Genomic DNA, 22,157 nt, shown 5'->3' with positions numbered 1-22,157 from the left:
ATAACTTGGATCCAGGAGATTTCCTCTGAAAGTACCCTAAAGAGTTACCAATGAGGTCTCTACCCTAAATCCTCCCTCCATTTGCCTGATTCTCATTCACCCCAAGTCTCCACAGTTCCAGGAGGGCACTGGCCAAAGTAAAATCTCTATAAAATCTGCATCTGCTGTGCTAATGATCACTCTTGGTCCCAGGCAGCCATTTCAGCCTTTCCAGACTCTCTGCCTTTACCAGCTGAACACAGACCACATCCTGCACAGGTATCCCAAATTTGGAACTTTATTTATAAAATGACTCATACAGGGACACAGTCCTGAAAGACTTCAGCCTGACAGGGCAAAATCACTGGGCAGGGCACAGTGAGACTGCTGAGGGTGACTGGAGCTATTGCCAGGGGCTGGTTTGTGGATGCAGAGCCCCTTTCTGTGCTTTAGGGACAAGCTCGTGTTCTTACACTGCTGAGTATATGCCAATGAATGCCACCATGCTATGTACAGACTTTGATAAGAACTTTTCCCCTAAATTAGATGGAGGAGATGAAAATGGCTTGGCAAAACAATGTGACCTCGGCAAGGATTCCCCAGGAGCTCGGGAGCAGCTCAAGTGAGGACACGCAGTGAATTATTCAAAGGGCTGCCTCCATTTCTCTGTTCTCTCCTTCCAGGTGAACTAAAATCCATACAGTGGGACAGTGGGACAATAATTTCTTCCCTTTGGTGCTATATTTAGATCATTCCTGCCAGCCATGGTGGGAGAAAGAGCCCAACAGTTCCCAGCAAGCACACAATGATGAACATCCAGAGGAAGATCCTGTCGATGACCATTGCAACGTACTTCCAGTCTTCCTTCACCTGGAACACAGAGGGGAGAGGCCAATTATTAACATTTACTGGAGATTAAAATTTATGAAAACTCTTAGAGCTTCACTCCAAAGCAGGATATTCTCATGTCATTGCTGAGATTGGAGGTGGCGGTCTTGCTCACACTTAGTGGAGCTATAAAACGGCAAAGCTTTATTCATCAATCACCTGAGGGCTCCCCAGACTGCAGGGGTGTGCATGTGAAGTCACAAATCCCATGGATAACACACCCCTGTGTATAATTAAGGTCATCTGCACGCTCACTCTCCCGTTTTCCATCAGCAGCAGCTGTAACTGGTGTGTAAATGAGGCTGTGATTCAGGCTGGGGTGGTGGGGGGTAAGAAATGACTCGTTTCCCCGTGCTCATAAAAAGATTTGCTTACAGATTAACAAAGCCAAACTCTTTCTGTGAAGGGATTTACAGCTTTGGGTGAATAAGCAGTGAAAATGAACCAGCCAATAAAAGTACCCTCACCCTCCTTTTTCCCCATTTTTGCCTTGCTGTGGGAGGATTTTCCAGCAATTCCTCACTGGGGAGTTCTAGTACAATGAGGCAGAAATGGTAAATGACTGCTTCATTAAGAACCCATATATATATACAGGAAAACCTCTTTTATTACATTGCTGTTAGTAATTTCTTTCCCAGGAAGAGGCCTGATCAGATGGTAAAGTTCTGTTTGATACGACTGTACCCATTATGATTTCCTACAATTTCCCACTTGCTGATTAATAGACCCTAGGGCAGAAATTTGGCACACTGCCTTGTTCTTTGGGGAAAACATCTCAGCAGGAGCCCACTCAAACCTCCTCAGGGGCTGTGAGTGGTGAAAGGACAAAGGGACAGCAAAGCTGAAAAATGCATTTTGGTAAAGGAAGCAACCCAGCTATCAGTGCAGTGGCATTTGCAGCAGAGGATGTTTCCACAGGTACAGTGGTGTTGCTGAGCTCCTTGGCTCAGTGAGCAGTTTTGTGGGCTGGGAAATGAGGAATGCACTGGAGACCATGTTATATTTTCTCTGAACAAAGCATTTTCAATTTCAGGAATACCTGAATGTTGTGAAAAGCATAAGAATGGGTTTAATGTTTACATTCAATGGATAGATTTATTCCTTTTAAAAGCAGCATTGAGTTAAGCCAGCCTTTCCTACTGAATAGGCAGAGAAAACAACCAGGTTCACCCTGCATTTTGTCACCTTCTTGGAAAAATCTTATCTTATGATTTTACCCCTCTGCACTACCATTTGTAATTAGAGTGAGTAAAAAAAAATATTGACCCTTGAAACCAAAAGGAATTCTCTCATCCCAAGATTCTATAATTTCCTTGGGTTGTGAACTATAATTTATTCAAATTTATAAAATCATGTAGTGACAAGACAAGGGGGAATGGCTTTAAACTGAAATGTAGTATTTTAGATCAGAAATTAGGAAGAAATCCTTTACTGTGGGGGTGCTGAGGCCCTGGCACAGCTGTTCAGAGAAGCTGTGGCTGCCCCATCCCTGGAAAGTTCAAGGTGGAATGAGATGAGCTTTAAGATCCCTTCCAACCCAAACCATTCTGTGATTCTACAGTTCTGTGATAAGAGCTCAGTGGATAACTCCCTTTTGCTGCACTTACTTCCTGACCTATTCATCACTTGCTGAGAGTTGGAGCCTCTGATGCTTAAAATTCCCCATGAGAAAGGCATCTAAGCAAGCTCTGGATGATTGTTTTTATGGGATTAATGTTGTATGATGTAACCAATGTGTAAAGCAAATCTGAAATTTCCCATCTGATGTTCAGCTGGAAAGCTGGATTGAGTAAATAATGCCTCACTCCAGTGTAATAACTTTCTCTGAATATTTATGCTAGTAAAAATAAGTGCTAGATCACAGAAAGAAAAGAAACTTGATGAGTTTCTCTCTGAGTAAAGAAGAGGAAAGTGGGGGAAGAACAACTTGGACAGGAATTTGCTTCCTAGTGTAATGCTGTATGCAGAAATACTGAGCCCATTTTGAAAATGATGGCTGGGACTGCATCAGATGTTTGTAAAATCAATATCCAGCTTCAGACTGAGAGCACAGAGGGTGAAATTGGAAATTATGGGGAGATAATAATAATAAAAAAAAGAGAATGAGGGAGAGAAAATGATTTGGATTTTTTATTTTGTATTCTGCCACCATTGTAGCATCCCCTTGTGGTCCAGCAGCCCACGTGGAGTCTGATCTGCAGACATCCCTCTGACATCCATACAGCTGCCAACATCTGCCACCACAACTCCAACTCCTGACCTCTATTCTGATTAGTTTTTAAGAAGCTCACTCAAAATTATTTTTGGGAAACGATCAGGGCAAGAACCAGCTGACTCCCCCACTCCAAACTCCTGGAAAGTGGGAATCTGCAGCTCTGCCCTGGTGCAGCTCCTTGTGGGCCTGAGCCTCAGGATTTGAGTGGAGGATTGAGGGGCCTTGGTGACATCTGATCCCCAGGACCCAGAGTCTGCAACACAGATTAGAGCAGTCCCAGGCGGTTTTATTGTACTTTGTTAAAAATAACCCTGTGAGATTATCCTGTTTCCTCCCCCTCAGCTTTATTCCTTCCCATTTTATTTTTAAATATCTTCATATCAGAGCATTCTGGAGATGCACACATGGACAGAACAACTTCCCAGATGGTGCTGGTGCTGTCTGGTTATTTTGGCTGATGTGTGACATGGAACTTGTTTTGCCTTTCAGTCTGTAATTAATTTCTAATGGCATTTCCATCTTCTGCTGGGACAATTCCACCATGTGTTTTCCCCAGTGCCCCATTGTGCCTGTATTGTTTGCAGATATCTTTCTGTAACAAACAACTGCCTCTTGCATTTCCCATTTTCTCTTCGCTGGAGCACTTAATTAAATGAGCTATTTACTTTTAATTTAGAAGCACTGCCCCTGTGGCAATGGAGCTTTAGAGAAAAAAAAAAAAAAAAAAAAAAAAAAAAGACAGGAACTTAAAAGAAGCCCTGTTCTCCTTCTGGGAAGGTGAATGTCTCTGGAAATATTGCCCACAAGACAGCAAGATGTGTCTCAGCAGCTGCATCAGAGGTGCCTGCTGATAGATTTATTGAAGACTTCCTTGAAGAAATGCCACAATTTGATTTTAAGATGAAAGCAAATTTCTGTGTACTGATTTTTTCCCCCCAATAAATTCTCATTTTATTAGATCCGTTCTGCTCCTCACAGTATATTTCAGTTCCAGAAGATCGTTTTCCTTCTTCTTTTTCATTTCCACTGGGAGAAAAAAAATTGTGCTTTCCTACTTTATATTACTTGGATCAGGAGAGGGAAAATAGTGCAGCCCCACAATGGAGTCAGCATTATCCCCCTCTATCTGAAAACTCAAACTCTGCCTTCTGTGCCAACCACAGCTGCTGTGGAACAGTGGAGAAAGGTCACCCCGAGTCCCCAGGGGAGCCCACAGAGCTGCCCACAGCTCATTGCTGGATATTTTCCTGGTGCATTTCCTCACAGCCTGGGCTGGCAGGAGCTTGGGTCAGAGATCAAAGGCTCAAAGCTGCTCCTTTTCTTCTGCTTTTGATGTTTAGCACTGTAAATAGCTTTCTCCTCAGGATGATCACTTAATTTCAAGAGGGAAGAGCAGTAGAAGGTATCAGAAGAAAATTTGTGGCTTTTGAAGACTGCTTCATTTAAAAAAATTAAGAGGAAGGAACCGAAAATATTGAGTCCATTCTTGTTAACACCAACCAGCTCAGCAGGGAGAATCATTTGAAATGGGAAGTATTATTGGTGTAATATTTTTTCATTTGCACCATGGGGAAAAAATTGAGCTAAACTCAACTGACATCCAAGGGTTTACTTGTGATTATTGCCAGAGGGAGAGAGCAGACTTTAATTCCTGCACTCCTAATGTGCTTCTGAAGTGCTTTACCCTGGCAAGGAGTTTTGAACTGGCAACTAATGAAGATGAGGATTCACAGCCCATCTCTGCCACAGATTTGTTCTGTGACCTTGAACAGAAAGTTTGTGTTTTGGTTGTAACTCCTCAATGTAAGGAATTAACAGTTCCTTCCTCAGAGGGATGCTGTGAAGCAAAATCCATTGAAGAACAGAGGCCCTTAACTATGATACCAAAGAGTATAGAAATGGACAGCAGTATTTAGGCTTTTCTTGCTGCTGCTCACTGCTGTGAAAAATGCAAATAAAAGACACTCTCTATGCTCAGGAAGTCTTGTATAAACACACTATGACTTGCACTGATTCTAAATCTTAAGAAATTTAAACTGTAGACAAAGCTAAAAAGCACCTTTTGCATATGGATCTGCTCAGGAAAAGGTAGATAAGACTTTTCTTTAAGAAGATGACTAACTTCAGGTTATCTTGTGCCACCTTTCATTATGGCCATAATTACTGGCACACAATATCCATAGTCCTGCAGGAAAGAGCTACAAGAGCTGTGAAAGGATGTGGCATTTGTTATGTGCATCAGTGTCTCCATGAAAAGAAATCCTTTCAGCCTCTACTCCCTTTATTTGTAGCCATATTTACCCCCACAGAATAAGCAGGAAATTTGTTCCCCCACGTCCCTGCACAGACCCAACTGCTCCAGTGGAAGTCCACTAATAAAGAATCACATCATGATACATGAGGAGAGCTGAACAGACCCTGCAGAATCCCCACACTACTACAGCTCCCCACAGCCTGCTTGGGCAATTTTGTTTCCTGGGCTCCACAGTCACAGTCAGTGATTAATAAAAAGCAGAGAGTGTGAATTCCCCATTTGTCAGAGGCTTAAATAAGAAATAAGTCTCTGTTCCTGTGAGATGGCTGCATTTTGGTTCTCTCACAAACCTAACTGCTTCTTTGCTGCTTAAAAACAATTTATTCCTATTTTCTGCTGGAGAATCCATTGTTCTAGAGCAGCCCTGAGCATGACCTGTCTGTGCTGCCCCCTTGGCCATCATCCCAAGACCCCAAGGACACCTCCAGCTGTGCCTACAGTGGCCAAAACCCACACCAGAGGCATGGCTGAGCCTGCCTCAACATGCACACACCCTGCACAGCTCAAGGCTTGCTGTGGCTCCCTTAGCAGCTCATTTCTGACCCTCTGAAGGAGAGCAGGCTCCTTTGGGACACTCACCGAGAAATCGGCGTCCTCCGCCCGCAGGTGGTCTGCGATGTAGTGAACCCCCTCCACTGCCAGCTTCAGGGCTGGGGACATCAGCACCAGGTGCTGCTCTTTGGAGCCGTGGCTCTTGCTCCCCTGGGCTGCTGTGCCGGCCATGTCACCCTTTTTGCACTTGCACTTGCACTGAGGGGGCTTGTGCTGGGGCTGCTCCCCGTTGAGGTGGCAGCGCTGGGATGCTGGAGAGCCACTGGAGTGGCCGTTGGTCTGGGAGGAGTCCTCCTGCAGGTAGCAGTACTGGATGCTCCGGGACCTGCAGCGGATTGTCCCCTCCTCTGCCTTGCTGGGGCTGTACATCTGCTGCACACTCAGTGACCTGCCTTTCAAGACAGAGGCGGCCTGGCTGTCGCTCAGGGGGTGGCAGGAGGGCTGTGGAGAGGAGCAGGTCACCTGTACGGGCTCTGGGTGCAGCACAGAGTACTGCCCAGAGGGGGACTTGCAGATGGGCTGAGGCTTGGCTGGCTCCTCGAGGTGGGCACAGAAGGAGGAGGTGGGGGATGGCTCGTTGCTCTGGGGGCTGGGGGAGGATGAGGTAGTGAAGTTGGGTTCCACGTCCATCTCGGACCAAAGCCTCGGCGCGTTGGTGATTTTGTGCATGGACTCGATGAGCTTCTTGCAATTGTCCTTCACTGTGGAGGGACGTTTCATGAAAAGGATCCGTGGGACCACGTCGAGGAAGACCCTCCTCACCCAGTCTGGCATGGTGTGGGTGCGGGGGGAGCGGTGGTGCACGTTGAGCACGAAGACAGTGATGATGATGGACAAGGTGACGAATATCATGGTGAAGAGGAGGTACTCCCCAATCAGAGGGATGACCAAGGAGGTGGAGGGGATGATCTCTGTGATGAGCAGCAGGAACACAGTGAGGGACAGCAGCACGGAGATGCACAGGGTGATCTTCTCTCCACACTCAGAGGGCAGGTAAAAGACCAGGACGGTCAGGCAGGAGATCAGCAGGCAGGGGATGATCAGGTTGATGGTGTAGAACAGCGGCAGCCTCCGGATAATGAAGGAATAAGTTATATCAGGGTAGATCTCTGTGCAGCACTCGTATTTCTTGCTGTTGTAGTTGCCCACAGCGTTGATGATGACCCATTCCCCACTCTCCCAGTAGTCCAGCTGGTCTACATGGCTGTGCATGCTCACCAAGTCTATCTTGGCTTTGTCGTAGGTCCAGGAGCCAAACTTCATCGTGCAGTTTTGCTGGTCAAAGGGGAAGAAGGTGACATCGATGCTGCAGGAGCTTTTATAGATAGCAGGGGGCATCCATTTAATTCTCCCGTCGTAGAAGAGGTGAGCCTTGGTCAGGTGGGTGACTGCAAAGTCACCATCAGCACTGGGGACAGATGGAAGACAAATAATGGCTCAGACTTCTCTAGGACATGTCAACTCTGGTAAGGAAATAGGATATTTAGTGCCTGGCTTCTAAATGACCTGAGAGATGCAAGAAGCACATCATGTCCAAACACTGGATCCATCTACTCTGGTCCAGTGGATTTTGGGCTCTTGGCTTACAAAAGCCCTGGAATTCATGCACATGTCAGCCTTTCCCCAGGACAAGTCAGTTCTTTGATGTGATTATACCCAGGTTTTCCCCAGAGGTGTCCCAGATGTGCTCTGGAATGAGTTGAGTTTGTTTTAGAGGTGGGAGGAAGTGCTATCAGATAGTGTAGCTGTGGGCTGGGCAGAATTATTTGCAGAAGCTGCTAAAAATGAGAGTGTTGGGTCATCACCCAGTCTTTTATGTGAAAAACAGCAAGAACATCCTATTAGTAGGAATAATGAACATTAATCTTTTGATTTCCCAGTCAGGAAGAGAATTGGCTTTTGTGTTGTCTTCTCACAGAAACCCTCAACTGGGGGTTATCAGATAAACAGATAACAGCTCAGGAGTTTGTATTGGATAAATTGTATGAATAAACTGCATTTTCCAGACTTTTGGAGGAAGAACCAGAGTTACAAACAGCAGCACTGCCAGACAAAGGACAGGCTGTGCAGGGGAAGAGAGCTTCTGCTAAAAACTTGAGATGAATTATTCAGGCTGATACAGATAGAAAGCTCTCTTCTCCTGCCCAGTGCTTCTGGCTGGAGCCAGCCCAGCCTGCAGTTGCCAAAATCCCTGGGCCCTGCTCTGCTGCTTCAGTGCCCAGATGTGCCCTGACAGCAGCCACACAGTGACAGGGGACACACCTCTCCTCCTCCCCGCCAGCAGCCAGATCATCAACACACGGGTGATCCAGCAGGGCTCCTCGAGCTGCACAAGGCACAGGAACTTTCTGAATTAATTTCTTTAGGAGACCATTCATTTATCAGCCTGATAATTGATTTTTTTTTTTTAAAGGACTTTTTGATAGTTTCATAGGATCATGGAATGGTTTGAGTTGGAAAAGACCTTAAAGACAATGTGATTTCAACTCCCTGCCATGGACGTTTCTTTTTTTTCCCCCTTCCACTAGAGCAGATTGCACCAATCCCCACCCAGTCTGGCCAGGAACAATTCCAGGGCTGAGACATCCACAGCTTCTCTGGGCAGCCTGTGCCAGGGCCTCACAACTCACATCACATATTTCCACTTGCCCTGTGAAAGTTCCTAAAAATGACACTGGTGTCGTATTGGGAAATAGTGGCAGATCTGGCACTTGCTGAGCTGCCTTGGCTAACACAGTTTCTGGGCAGAGATGGAAATGTCCCCAGTCCTCAGGATCACAGCACAGATGTCCTTGAGACAATTTTCTAGGTTGTTTGAATTAATGGAAAAATAAACTCAGAATTCTTGTGTGGTGGAGAACCAGGTTTTACTAAACTCTTCCTTGTTCTTTGTGCTCTTTGGGGCAGATTTTGGGAAAACCAAAAGAACAGAAAAGGACATAGTGACTTTTGACTTCTAAACTGGATTTTTTCTAAAGATTTAAAACACTTTGAAATAAAAAAAAGTGGAAACTACATAAAAAACTCTCACAAAGAGATTAAGACAAAATCAGCATGGTGATCTACAGTGAAGCAAACAACCTGGGCCATTGCACAATCCATCCAGCTTACCTCTTCTTTCTTGAATCTAATTTACACTCCAGAATATGTGATTTGGATAAAAATCACCTTTTTTTTTTTTTTTTTTCTCCTGGGTTTTGCCAGGAGCACAGTAAAGCCAGATTGAGACATGAAACATGCACAGCAAGTGACAGTCCAGTGCTTGCTGTTCTTGGTGGTTTTCTTTTTAAATCTCAATAGGAATATGGAATCCATTTCTGCATTTAATGATATCTCTGAGGCATGATTAAATAGCTCATTAACGGAGCAATATTTTTAATTGGATCTTATTAAAGAAAAGGGATTATGAGCTTCCACTATGAGTGTTTCCCTTCTTAGGTAGAACAGTGTATAAGTGGTTGGAAACACACAGGTGTGCATTTTTCTTTGGAAAACTCTTGGAAAAAGCCTCACTAAACTCTTGCTAAAATGGCATCCAGGAATGATAATAATTCATGTAGCTGTGTTTCATTCCCAGAAATGCCTTCCCTGGCAGTTCTGCAGTTTCTGTGTGATCACCACACTCCTCTTCTGCAAGCGTAGATGGAACCATTGCGATGCTGCAGATCTTGTGCGTCATTTGTTACTCTAAACTATATGCTTTTTTATGAGGAGCATATTTTTATTTTTTTTTAATTGCTCACCTAACAAACCCAGCTTTATGCTGGGCTGTCTTTGGCTTACATTTTACAAATAACACTGGCACTGCCTTCCAGGCTGGATTTTTCCTGCAGTGCCACGGCAGGAGTGAACCCAGCTGCAGAACATCTCCTTGGATTTAGTCAGTTATTGACTCTGAGGAGCCACAAAACACCCTGGGATGCTCCTGCCTCACCAGCCCATCAGGACTATGAAGGAACTCCTCACTTTACTGAGTGTGTTTGGATTTCTCATTGCAGTTCAGTGCAGAGGAATTTGTAAGCAGGGTAAATCAGCCATGCTGTGTACACAGAATATATCCCAGCCAGCCACATCATGCAAAGGCAGCATTCCCACTTGTCTCACCCTTCATGCATCCATACATTTCTGCCTCCTTCCCCAAGATTTCCACCCACAAGCATATGTGGACCTTCAAGCATATGTTTAGTGGATGGGAAGCTGTGCCTGCTGGCACCCTGCCCATGCAGGGCAGCCTGCAGAGATTCTCTCTCCCCTCCTGTGTGAGACTCTGATTCTGCTCCTCTCCACATGAGAGAGGGAGCAAACAAGGTCACCTGGCTGTTGAGTGCCTTCCAAAGTCTTTCCCCACTCTCCAAGGGATGAAGGTGAGACAACCAACTGCAAACACAGCCTGCAGTTGGGAGACTGGGGAAACCCTGTGTTCTTTTGGACAGCTTTGCTGTGGGAAAACCCATTGCTGTTCCTACAGCCCTGTGTGCACCACGTGCATATTGCCTTAGACAGGAAGGTGGGAGACCTGATGAAGAGGGACAGAGAAAATGTGCAGACATTCCTCCGGAGCAGTGGCACGTTCTCATCCCACTCAGTGGAGATCACTCTGTTGTGACAGTTGTCATGAAAATCCAGCTGGAAGAAGGTGTGAGTGCAAGATAAACATCACAAGAACTGCAGAATTCAGATCATCAGGCTCTCATGGTTACTCTGACCTGACAGCTTTAAAAATATGTCAGTAATAAAGAACTGGAGCTCTTATATTTTTATGTCAAACACAGCAGTGCACACCATGAACGTGAGAAGACAATTACTTATTTTTTCCAAAAAAAAGCAAAAAAAAAAAAAAGCTGCTGTGTGCTGCAGCCTTTGATTTCTCATTTTGAGAAGAAAGGCTGCTCTACTAAATCTCCTAACTTTATAAGGGTTTAAGGATGGCATTGCTTTACTGACATCTACCAGCCATATTCAACTAAAAAGCTCTGCTGACAGAGAACTTCTATTTTCTTTTGACACTTTCTATTTTCCTGCATTTGGGAGATACACCATCTCACAAAATTAAGTGTTTTCAGAGTGCATCTAAATGAGGCACACATCTATTTTAATTTCTGGTGACGCAATTTAAATCCAAACAGACCTTTAAAAGCCTGAAAATTATCTATACACACATATGGATATAGTAGAATGTCCTCACTTTAAGCATTTTTCATCAAAGAGCAGTAATAAAGAAAAATTGTGGCATTAGGAGCCTGCACCCTTTTGGTACACATTACAGAGATGCTTCTGGAATGTTCAGATTAAAATTCTATTCAAAGGGAAACCAGAAAATATTTACTGGAGAATGAATACCGATTTGTGCTACCAAATAACTCAAATGCACTGCTTGGAAGGCACCTCTGGAACTGTTTCCTGCCCAAAACTCCCTGCTCAAAGCAGGTCAGCTACAAGAGGATCAGGACCTTACCTAGCTGGGTTTTAAATAGCCCCAGGATCTCGGCAACTTGGGTACAAAACTTCCTGGGTACCCAGGGGAGATGTTTGTGCATTGATGGGACTTCCTTCAGTCACCTCCCAGCTTTTGCTTGGTTTAGTGTTTAGGAACCAGCAGTGCCTAAGGATGTTTTAATTGTTGCTCAGCAAAGCAGGCACCGTTCTCAGCAAAGGCTGTGCCACACCAGTGGAACGAGCACAGGGGGCTCAGGAGGCTCTGACTCTGCTGGGTTGGTGCATTTTGCTCCAATTCTCCCCCTTGCCAAGGATCCTTGCCAGCACTTTGAAGGCAGAGCTCCTGCTCTGTCCTTAGAATGGCAGGAGCAGCCCTTGGGTGTGAACAGAGCAGCAGCCCAGGAGAGGGATCCCTCCTGAATATTTCCTTCCATCAGCTCCTGCATTGCTGGGTAGAGCTTGGCAGCGAACCTCAAAGCATCTGAAGATGTCCGTCTCCAGAAAAACAATCACCGAACCTGCCAGAAGAATCAGGAGAACTGGAGGGTGAATTAGTGATTTTTTTTTTGGCCTATTATAAATATAGCTGGTGCAGAATGATGAGATCTGTGCCAATGCACATAAAGAAAAATGTCAAGTATGTTTCCAATTTTAAAGGTTACACTGGGGCATCTTTTGGTATTTCTCCTCCAAAGAGCTTTGGGATGAGTCATAAAACCAGTGTTACTCCATAAATCTAACTGGTTGCAAACATCACAGTGTAGCTCACAAGAACAAGCTGCTACAGTACTTTTCAAAAAAACCTCTTTGCATTTCCATGATTTTCAAAAGCTGCCTGACAGATGATCTTCTTACCCCATCCAGTAATCCCTTTGTGTCCATTTTATCTCTGGATGAATTCCTCAAGATATTTCCTACCCCTAATTACAGAAATTTGTATTTGATTTTCCTTCACATCTGATCTTGTCTTTTTTCTTTCTTTTTTTTTTTTGGTAACTGTGGAGTCTAAGGCAGGGTTACTTTCTGGAACAGTTAATCCCAGAAAATACCAAGAAAAGAGAAACTTCTGAATTCTCAATATTCCCAGTAGCTTCTTCCCAGGTTTTACAACCACCAGGCTGGAGAAGACAAATGCTGTGATAATACCATGACTATCCAGCTGAAAACCAGCATTAGGCTCAAGGACATGGGCTTGGGTTGCCCTGGGCAGCCTTTAGCAGCTGGACTTTCAGGGCTTTCTCTGTGCTTTCAGGGGTTTATCCTCTGGAGGTCCTATGTGGAGAAGCAAAAAAAAAAAAAAAACAACCAAAAAACCCCACCACAAACAAAAAATGCAACCCCCAAGAGCTTATTCCTTCATTAGAGAAAAAAATACAATTAATGTTTTTTACTTCAGATATACAAAGAAAAACTAAAATGTGCTTCAAAGCCATTCATGAATGGAAAAACAAATCAATGCAGAGGATTAGATAATTCATTTAGAAATGATTTGGTGGTGCCTGAAGAGCCTTTACAACCTCAGATAAGGAACTACCTGGTTTTTTGGCAAAGAGGAGGCTTTGTCACTTCACTATGAGGAACTCATATTCCTCTGTTGTACATATGTTATGTCACATCCAGTGGAAACTATTTGCAGAGTCTTGGAACTTATCTCATCATGCCTGAAAATTCAACAGCATTTTAATTTCCCTGTAGGATATTAATTTCTTTTCAGATTCCTTATGAATGTTGACAACTACATTTAGTCTCTAGGCCAAACCAGCTGAATTTACTGATTTAATTTGGGTCTCTAGAGTGGGCAAATGGAATGTTTTTTACAATAATGAGCCAAGATATGAGAGTAACCTCACAACAAAGGTTTAGGTTTCCTTAAAGATGTAAATCTGAAATCAATTGAAATTTTACCATTTCTGCAATATATAGCCCAAGATGAAAACAGGAGGGGTATTTGTATAATCTTTCCTGAAGGAGAACATCCCAAACAGAAATATCATATTTCAATAATATTTTAAGCAATAATCAGCTCTCACTAAACAGTCTGAAGACAGCAAAAGGTCAATGTGGTCTCTTGATCTCTTCCACCAAGGTTTCTTTCCACATTCTCTTCCTCTCAGAGACCCAGAATCATTTCTAGCTATGTTATACTCCCTCTAAACTATACATGTATTTGGGTAAAATATGAGATGGACTCCTTGTTAGCATCACCATGGCTAATCACTGTCATTTCCAGCTGAGATGCCCAGCAGGAGAAGCCCTGGCTGGGAATGCAATTGGTGAAATGCTGTGCAAAAGAGCCTCACCTTGGTGTCCCCTCACTCTGGAGGTTTTGCCTTGCATTTGCCCTGCAATCCCTAAAATATCTGAAGCCTGATGCAGATATTGACTGCAGCTCTAGATGTGTTTGGTAGGAAGTTGGGTGGAAGAAAGAAGAACATTTCAGGGCAGAAAACATTCTGCATAAGAACAAAGGGAAATGCAGCAGTGAACACACATGGAATTACTGGAAACCCACTAATGTCTGGTGCCTAAGCTACATCCATGTTTAATTCATGGATAAAGTAACCAATTAAAAATGCATGATAGACTCATGACAACCAGCAGACAAATGCATGATTATTAATGGATCAAAGGAGGGAAGCAGCCTGGATTTGGGGAGCTGAGGCACGAGATCTCCCTGTGTCAGCAGGTCCCAGGTCAGTCAAATTTGTTACTGCAAGTCAGAGCAGCAAGGTCGGCAGGACTGAAAGACTCTCACAGGCCAGAAGAGGAAGAGAAGGGCATCCTGGAGTAGCTGCTGTGGCCAGGAGATCAGACCTGGAGTCCCTGTAGAGACTCAAGTGAGTTCACAGCAGCAGTGAACTACAACAGCAGGGCAGAGTGTGTGAGGGACAGGAGCCAAAGGCATCCCAGCTCAAGGGCTGGGTGTTCTGGACATCTGGGGGATGTCTTCAGCATGAAACCACAAAATGTCCAGAGACCTAAAGGATACCAAGGTCTCCTGGAGTGTTCCTCATCTCTGGAAGTGCCCAAGGCAAGGTTGAGCAGGGCTTTGAGCATCCCAGTCTAGTGGAAAGTGTCCCTGCCACTGGGATGAGATAATGTTTACGTTCTTTTTCATCCCAAACCATTCTGTCACTCTGTGATTCCTTATTTCCATCCTCATCAGCCCTGCTGAGCCAAGGGAGAGGAAGCAGAGGTGACATGTCAGGTTCTTCTGTGCCAGTAGCTCCAGCAAAAGGATGGTTTGATGCACAAAGGTGCCACGTAATTTCCTTTGGCACCATAGTCCACCACAACGACCACCAGAAGCTCCAAAAATAATATTCCTTGCCATTGTCATGAATTAAACAAGAATGACAAGGACATTATTTTTTCCTTCCAGTGGAAGCTGTGAACACCTTTCTTGGCTGCCAAGTGAGGCACTTTTGATGCACTATTCATGTTCAGAGTGTGTCCCTGGAGGGCAGGAAGGGCCAAGTGCCTCTGAATGAATCATTTCCATTGGGCTAATCTCTGAAAGGTGCACAGGGAGGATGCAGTGATTTCCGAGAGGTCTGCAATCACTCCACTCCACTGAGGATCCAGAATGAGCTAATGGGAAAGATAACAGCCCCTGAAGTCTCCAAAGCTCACAGTCCCCTGGGCAGATTCCAGCTTCAGCCATTTATTTTGGTTTTCAAACAGAAGCAAAATCATATCAAGCTAGAACCAGGCAACTGTTTATTAAAACCAAGCCTGGCTGCTGCTGTGAGGGTTTTCTCTGAGTGTCAGCCACATGCAAAGATGCTTTTCTTTGATGCCTGCAGCAAGTGTTTTCTCTGGGGCCGGTGCTGGGCTGAGGGACTGGGATATCTGACATCCTGGGAGACTGGGGAGCTGTGGTGGAGGCTCCAGGGAGAAAACAGCCTTGGCACTTGGGCAGCATCTCTAAGAATATCAACAAGCTCCAAAGGAAAGAAAGAAAACCACAAGCTGCTCCCTAGGAAGTGTCCTTACAAAGAACAGATTCCAAGTATCTGCAATAAGGAACAAGCACCTATTTAGAAATCATTCCAGAATGGTATTTAGCTGACCTGAAACCCCTGTTTGTAGATGCACAAGCCTGACATGTTTCAGCATATTTTCCTTATTTAAGCCCATCATCAGTAATTGGCTTTTCCAGTTGATGGTGATGAATTAGGGGAGAGCTCCTGGGTGAAATGAAATTGAAGAGGACTGAAAGCTCAAATCCAGCTTAATTGTGCATCTGACATGTGAAGAGAAAACAATACCTGGCATCCCCCAACAAAGCTGGCTGCCCAGAGGAAGGATCATCAGGAGAGCAAAGCCCCTGTGATCAATGTCAGTCATGTCATTTAAGGCACGTTATAGAATCTACATGCACTCCGACCGCAGAGAACGAAATAAAGTGGAATTATTGCAGGAAACATTTTAACCTCATGAACAGGGAAAATTTGCAAGGATGGGTTTGCCCTCTGGTCACGGTGCTCACACTCACTTGTTGTAAAGGACAATGTCTGGTCTCCAGATGAGCTCCGAGGGGATTCGGATGGAGGTGACATTTTCATACTCCTGGGGGTCCCAGCGCAGCTTGTAGTCATGCCACTCCTGCCAAAAATGAGGTGGTTACAAAGCTGGGAGAGTTCAGCAGAAAAACTGAAAAGAAATACGGAAAAACACATATTTGGGGGCACCCACCTGCTTCACCCACACATTCGTGGTCATCATTTGATTTTTCTCATCCTGAAATGCAAGATCAGATATTGGTTACAGGAGCAGATTAAGAGGCCCAAAGAACCCTCTTAATATCCCTTAATTGTATTTCATTTACGTAATTACAAATCACCTCTGCAATAAATGTAAGTTCTGTCTTGGAAATAAAAAGCAGATGTTTCTGTCATTTGACATGGGACAGGGCACAGCTGTCTGATGCCACTGAACAGCTGAGCCTGCACCTAAGCAATCCTGTGAGCAGATGGACTGGAATTTATTGGGATTTTACTCAGTGCTGATGGATTCAGCCTGGGATGATGATACCAGGTAGAGGAAAAAGCTCCCCAGCCTGCCTTTGACCTGAGCACTGAAAGAGGGGAGTGATGGGTATATAAACCCTGACTCACACACATGTGCTGGATTCCAGTGCTCAGCTTCATCTGCAAGGGTGTTCTCCTGTGAAACATTACCCATGGACACAGTTCTGGGAACAAGAAGCTCAGCAGCATTTCTCCTTCTACCAACTAGAGGAGCTTGTGGTGCTATGGATTGGGTTTTCTGAACAAACCCCAGCTGCTCTGCTGACAAGGATTTCTTGGGCAGCCTGGAGTATTTCCATCAGTGGGTAGACTTTCTATGCACAAATAGCATGGAAAAGTAGGACTGTATATACATATTTAAATAATGTCAGGCATTTATAATGCTGGCAGCACTGCAGTAGAGTTAATTACTGTTTGCTGCTTGCCTTTTGTGCCCTCTCAAAGTGACTCAGATGAATTATTACGTGGGGCAGAGCCTAGTGCTGGTCTGCCTGAAGTGTCCCACCAGAGCTCAGGGTTTATTTGTGGGGTTTTTTATCTCTTGCCTTGGTTGGCACCAAACCCAGCTGAGTTGGCAGAGCTCAGCTGACAGCAAACTGCTCATCATTAACCTTGCTCTTGTGGCAGTTCAGGATTGATTGTGAACATTAAAACCCAGGAGGTTTAGGGGGAGCTCTGCCTCCTCCTCCCTGAGCCTCCTCAATGCTGTTGTGGCACCAGATGTGACACCTGAGCAGAGATTCTCTGCCCTGGGGTTAGGGACCAGAAGCACGTGGAGGGAGGAGGAATACAAAAACACTCCAGTGAGAAACAGAGGGAGAGAAAAAATCCAGCTTCTTCTTTGGGTGCTGATGGGAGATGGAGATGAAGAATGCCAGGACCTGGACCAATCCTTGAGAACCTGCTTCTTCTACCATTTTGCAATTCAAGCACCTGAGGGTCTCCACCACAACCCCAGAACTGGGCATCCTGATATAGCAGGTGCTGCCTTTTCCTGGAATTCTCCCTGGAACCACCCACCCTTGGTGGAAGTTGCTGCCCATCAGCACACCATCCTCCTGACCCGAGTGAAGCACAGCTCCAGCCCCAGGGGATTATCTGAGAAGGGTTTGCAATGTGATAATGGCAAAGTTCCTTCTCAGCTGGATGCTCCTCATGGAGCCAGCCCAGAGGGCAGCAGTGACTCCACAGCCATGGGGGTGTTGCACTGCCTGGTCCCTTCTCTCAAGGGGAGCACAGCTCCTGCAGACACACAGGGACAGGAATCCAAGTGTGTCTCTTGGTGGCTGCTCCTGGACACATATTTCACCTCTCCCCCCTTATTCCTGGTCCCAGAAAACCCTCAGCAGTCCAGGGTGAGGTAAGGACATGCAGGAATGTAGAGTTCCCCATTGATTTCTGTTCCCCTGCCCCCAGCTTTTGTCAGCAGGAGCTGGGGTTTGAGTACAGCTCTGATTTCCCTTTCAGACTCCTTGTCGTGTCTAACAACTGCAGCAGGGTCTGCACCAAAACTGTCACTGTCGGGAAGGGGGAGAGGAGCTGAAGAGCCACAGTGGTGGCAGGAGTGTCCCCAGCCACAGACTGGGGCAGCAGGGGTGAGAGCTCTCCTCCAGCCATGCCCACAGGTCCCAGCACAGCTCTGCCTGCAAGCTGCACTCCTAACCACTGACATGGTTTTAAGGAGATTAATTTTTCTTAAGTAAACTGGGAAAGCTCTGTGGAGCAGGTGTATTGATCCCCCCTCTTCCACGATTCAGCAGCTGCATAATGGGAATCTCTCTCATGCCTCCACAGTCACTAATGTCTTATCTTTAGTCTTATCAATTATTCAGTTGAGAACCATGCAACTTCAACATTAGCAACTGCAAACAGCCCTGGAAGCCTCAGGCTGATGTGAGAGTGAGGAGGGGAATGGGAGACCATGGCTGTGCTGCAAAGCTGGAAGTGGATGGCTTCCGCACGAGGAGATGAGACTCTCCAGCAACTGGTGCCTTTGATTCCCCACCCCTGAGCCATCTCAGCTGTTTCCTTTTCATCTCAAAAATCTGATTTCAAAATATAAAACTGTGTGGAGAGTCATCTGTTAGGATTGCCCCACACCAGTAATGTCTTTAGGTTGCATTATTCTCTCCATTGTCACAGGAATTACAGAATGGTTTGTATTGGTAGAGGCTTCAAAGCTCATCCAGTTCCAACCCTCTCTAACACCTTCCACTAAACCAGGCTGATCAAAGCCTCATCCAGCCTGGCCTTGAACATTTCCAGGGCTGGGGCATTATCATCCCTTTCATTCTGCCACATGACTGAAGTAAAAAATGACAGGGAGTCCCCTCTTCTGAAAAACAGGGGTTTGGACAAGATGGCCTTTAAAGGTCCCTTCCAACCTCAACCCTTCTATGAAAGCCAGCCCAATACCTGCTCAAAGAGCGTGCAGCTGCACAGACACTGTCCTGGTAAGTGCCACATGCAAGTAGGGACAGGAAGGAGAAAAATGCAGGAGGAAGATCTGCACAAGCTCTAAAGCCTGTGAGTGTGTCTGGCATCTGCAGCCCTGCAGGGACCTCCTTTGTCCAGCACTTGACCCCAACACACTGTGCCAGATAATCCCATAAATACTGTTACAGTGCACATCAGTCTGCGTGCAGACCACTCTGTTTTGTACAGGGCATATTCAGTCTGCACGTGTGACTTCTACCTGAGCAAACACTCCAAATTTTCTTGTTAATATCTGCAAGATTAGCTAAAAACCCTCAAAACTTTCATTTGCAGAAACCTCTTCAGGCAATCTCTCTTCCCAAGGCGTGCAAAGCACTTTCCCTATTAGCTTGTGTAAATTAGTGTTAATGATCATGGCTCAAATTCCAAATTAGTTATTTGATTTATTATTTTGCCAGAACTCTCTGGCATTTATGCCAGCAGCTCCACTGCCCTGCTGTGATCAGTCCCATGGGTTTTGATAGGGAATTTGGGATTTTGCCTGTAGTAACTGAAGAGTAGAGGATCCACTTTAATGCCCAGCTACTCACATGAGTCCCCCCGTGTTCCACCAGCTCCGTCCGCATGATCGCTATTCTCTGCTGAGGGCAGAGCCTTCCCAACCCACCCCTGGGTCAGCCAGTAAAGCCCACACAGGAGCCCACACCAGGAGCCTCTCCCTGGGCCCAGCCTGGCTAATTTTGACCTTGGTTGCACAAAGAGGCTGCACTTACGACATCGATGAGCTGCGCGATGGAGAGGCCGAAGCGCACCAGGACCACGTCCGAGATGTTGGCCACGGGACGGGACCACTTGTTATAACCAGAGAAGAGTTTCTTCAGGAGCCTCTCCTCTGCATGGGCTCGGGTCTCCACGTGGCCAAAGGCTGTGGGGAAGGAATGAAAACACCTGCAGGTCCACGGGCTGGCTTAGCTGGAGTCTTCTCCAGAGGGAAACTCCAGCAAGCCACAGCTTGGGGACACACGGGAGGGTGATGCTGCTTGGGTGATTTGTCTCCCCTGACATTGCCAGGTATTCCTCGCTCTGTTCACCCACTAATCCAAAGCAGGGTTGGTCTGAATAAAGTGGGTGCACCAGTAATACCATCTAGAAAACACTTCATGAGCCATTCTTCCCTGAATCTGGTCTAATTTTTATGGCCACTTTGTGGCAAGTTTCTAGCACTGGAGTCTGCAAGCAGGGAAGAGGGATGCTAGAAGGGCAAGCCAAAAAGGAAAAAGCAGCTTCCTGCTGGGAAATAGGGATTTTGGATCAGATTTACACATAAAAAACTGGCGTTACATCTATTAGAAAAAAAAAGGCAGACTGAAATTCAGCTCTTTAACGTGCTTAGTGGACATTTCACAAAAACAATGGGAGAAGGAAGAGGATGGTGGACAGCACAAGTTGGATAACAAGATCCCAGTTTTTCTCAGGCATAACTTTAAAAGTTGGAGGCTGCAAGGAGCAGCCCTGACCCCGCACGTAGGCTCCAGGAGCTGTCAGAGGTGCCTGGTGGTTGTTAAAAATTAAAGCCACGTTTCATCCAGGGGCTGCTGGAGGAGCTGCTGTACCAGACAGAGGGGAGAGGGAGCCGGGGGCTGTCCCCACGTCCCTCCTGGAATATGGCTTCTACTTAGTCTGCAGCTGCCCTGGATTATACAAAGGGAAGCATTAGCTGAGCGCTGGCTGTGCTCTCCCCAGCCGGAGCTGTAGCCCCGAGACACATTAACACACTTTACCCAGGGAAGAAAAGCCCAGGCAAGAAGCAGGATGCTGAGTCCCCGTCTGGATTCTCCCTCCTGTCCCCTTCCCACCGTGGCTTTAACCCTTTCTCCATCAAATCAGACGAAAGGAGCAGAGAATAAAGGCAAAGCACTGCCCAGCAGAGGCTGGTGCTCAGGGGACCAGAAATGGTGGGGCAGAAGGGTGGAGGAGTCAGGGAAACTCCCTGTTGAACAGGGGCAGCTCTCTGCAGCGTGTTTTTGAGAGGGATGAGGGAGCAAAGAGCTAAAGAGCAGAGCAAGGGGAGAAGAGCTTTCTCAAACTTACCGGGGAAAATGCTGGCACACAGCAGCAGGAGGAGGTTTCTCTTAGGCACGAGAAATCCCATGGTGGAGCAGAGCTTCAGTGTGCAGAGCCTCCCGTCAGGGCAACTTTTCCGCTCTGAGCCTCTGGGTCCTCCAGGTTCATTCCCCTAAACTCCTTTCTCTCTCTCTCCCTCTAGGAAGGGATAGCAGCTGGTGCTTTGTTTTTGTTGGTTTTTTTTTTCCCTTCTCTCTTCTGAGTGATCTCCAGCTCTTGCTCCTCGAAGGATGGATGCTCTTTGCTGGGACGCTGCTCTCGTTTACTCGCAGCGATGTGCCAGGGATGCAGAGAGCTCCTGGGAGAGCCCGGGGTGCCCAACCTGGCTGGGCTCTCCTCTGCTCCTCTCCCCTTTCATTCAGGGGGCTTGGCTGCCGGTTTGTTTGCTGCTGCTGCTTTCAGCCTTCCCCCAGCCCTTGGGGCAGCCTTTGCTCGGCTTCTGCTGCTGACGGGCCACCGATGATGCCTCTGGAGCAGAGAGCGAGCACAGCGTGTTTGTGTATTTAATGTAGTCAGTCCTGCCCGCCTCCTGCTTAGGAGGAGGAGGAGGAGGAGGAGGAGGAGGAGGAGAGAATGCCTGCGCTCCAGCAAACAGGCTGCAGGGAGGAAAACTTTTGCAGGAGAAATAAAGGCGGAGATGCAGAGCCCAGCTGCAGCCAGAGGTGCATATGGGGCCAGCTGGGATCTTTATAGCACCGGAAGCTCAAACAGTTCTTAATTAACAAAAGCTGTCTCTTTAATCTCATCCAACTGCTTTTCAAAATCACTCCAGTGTAATTAGACTGAGATATTTCTGGCTTGGGCACGTATCTTTGCTGTCAATAATTACTGGGGTGATGAACCTGCCCAGGAGAACAGGGCTCTGCTGTCCTCGGTGCTGTACAAACATGTAGTACAAATACAAATATTAGTGTCTGCCCACGGGCAATATTGCAAATCAGGGGTGAGACTGAGACAAAGTCACTTGGATTTATCTATATGTTTGAATGTACCTTAAATGCATCACAAAAAACTCTGGTGAAGTCTTGCAAATTTGGTGGAGGAAAGGATAACTCCTTGTGTTAGCAAGGAATTATTACTCCAGCCCTTCATCTCACATCCCTGATTCCTTGCATGGGAGACATGGAGTGGAACTCTCCCTGTTTCATTTCCAAACTAGCTTTGATATTAACACAATTAC

At 46.1% G+C, this 22,157-nt stretch overlaps 1 protein-coding gene across 1 annotated transcript; it reads right to left on the bottom strand.

The window, feature by feature from the left end:
* Positions 1–261: 261 nt before the first annotated feature.
* CHRNA4 (cholinergic receptor nicotinic alpha 4 subunit) lies at positions 262–21,462 on the bottom strand. Its single transcript, XM_066561300.1, has 6 exons — positions 20,945–21,462; positions 19,627–19,778; positions 16,083–16,127; positions 15,883–15,992; positions 5,976–7,356; positions 262–849 (listed from the first exon to the last, which is right to left on the bottom strand). The coding sequence occupies exons 1-6, from the start codon at positions 21,003–21,005 to the stop codon at positions 724–726; spliced, it is 1,875 nt and encodes a 624-aa protein (XP_066417397.1). The 5' UTR covers positions 21,006–21,462; the 3' UTR covers positions 262–723.
* Between the last annotated feature and the right edge of the window lie 695 nt (positions 21,463–22,157).

The sequence above is a fragment of the Molothrus aeneus genome, chromosome 17 (genome assembly GCF_037042795.1).
Source record: "Molothrus aeneus isolate 106 chromosome 17, BPBGC_Maene_1.0, whole genome shotgun sequence".
Lineage (NCBI taxonomy): Eukaryota > Metazoa > Chordata > Aves > Passeriformes > Icteridae > Molothrus > Molothrus aeneus.
This window is presented reverse-complemented; position numbering and strand designations above follow the sequence as displayed.

Coding starts and splice junctions, on each gene's coding strand:
- CHRNA4 (XM_066561300.1), bottom strand. CDS start 21,005: ATGGGATTTCTCGTGCCTAAGAGAAACCTCCTCCTGCTGCTGTGTGCC. Junction 19,779..20,944: donor GTGTGCCAGCATTTTCCCCG/GTAAGTTTGAGA, acceptor CCTTCCCCACAG/CCTTTGGCCACGTGGAGACC. Junction 850..5,975: donor CGGAGGACGCCGATTTCTCG/GTGAGTGTCCCA, acceptor TCTGTGTTCCAG/GTGAAGGAAGACTGGAAGTA.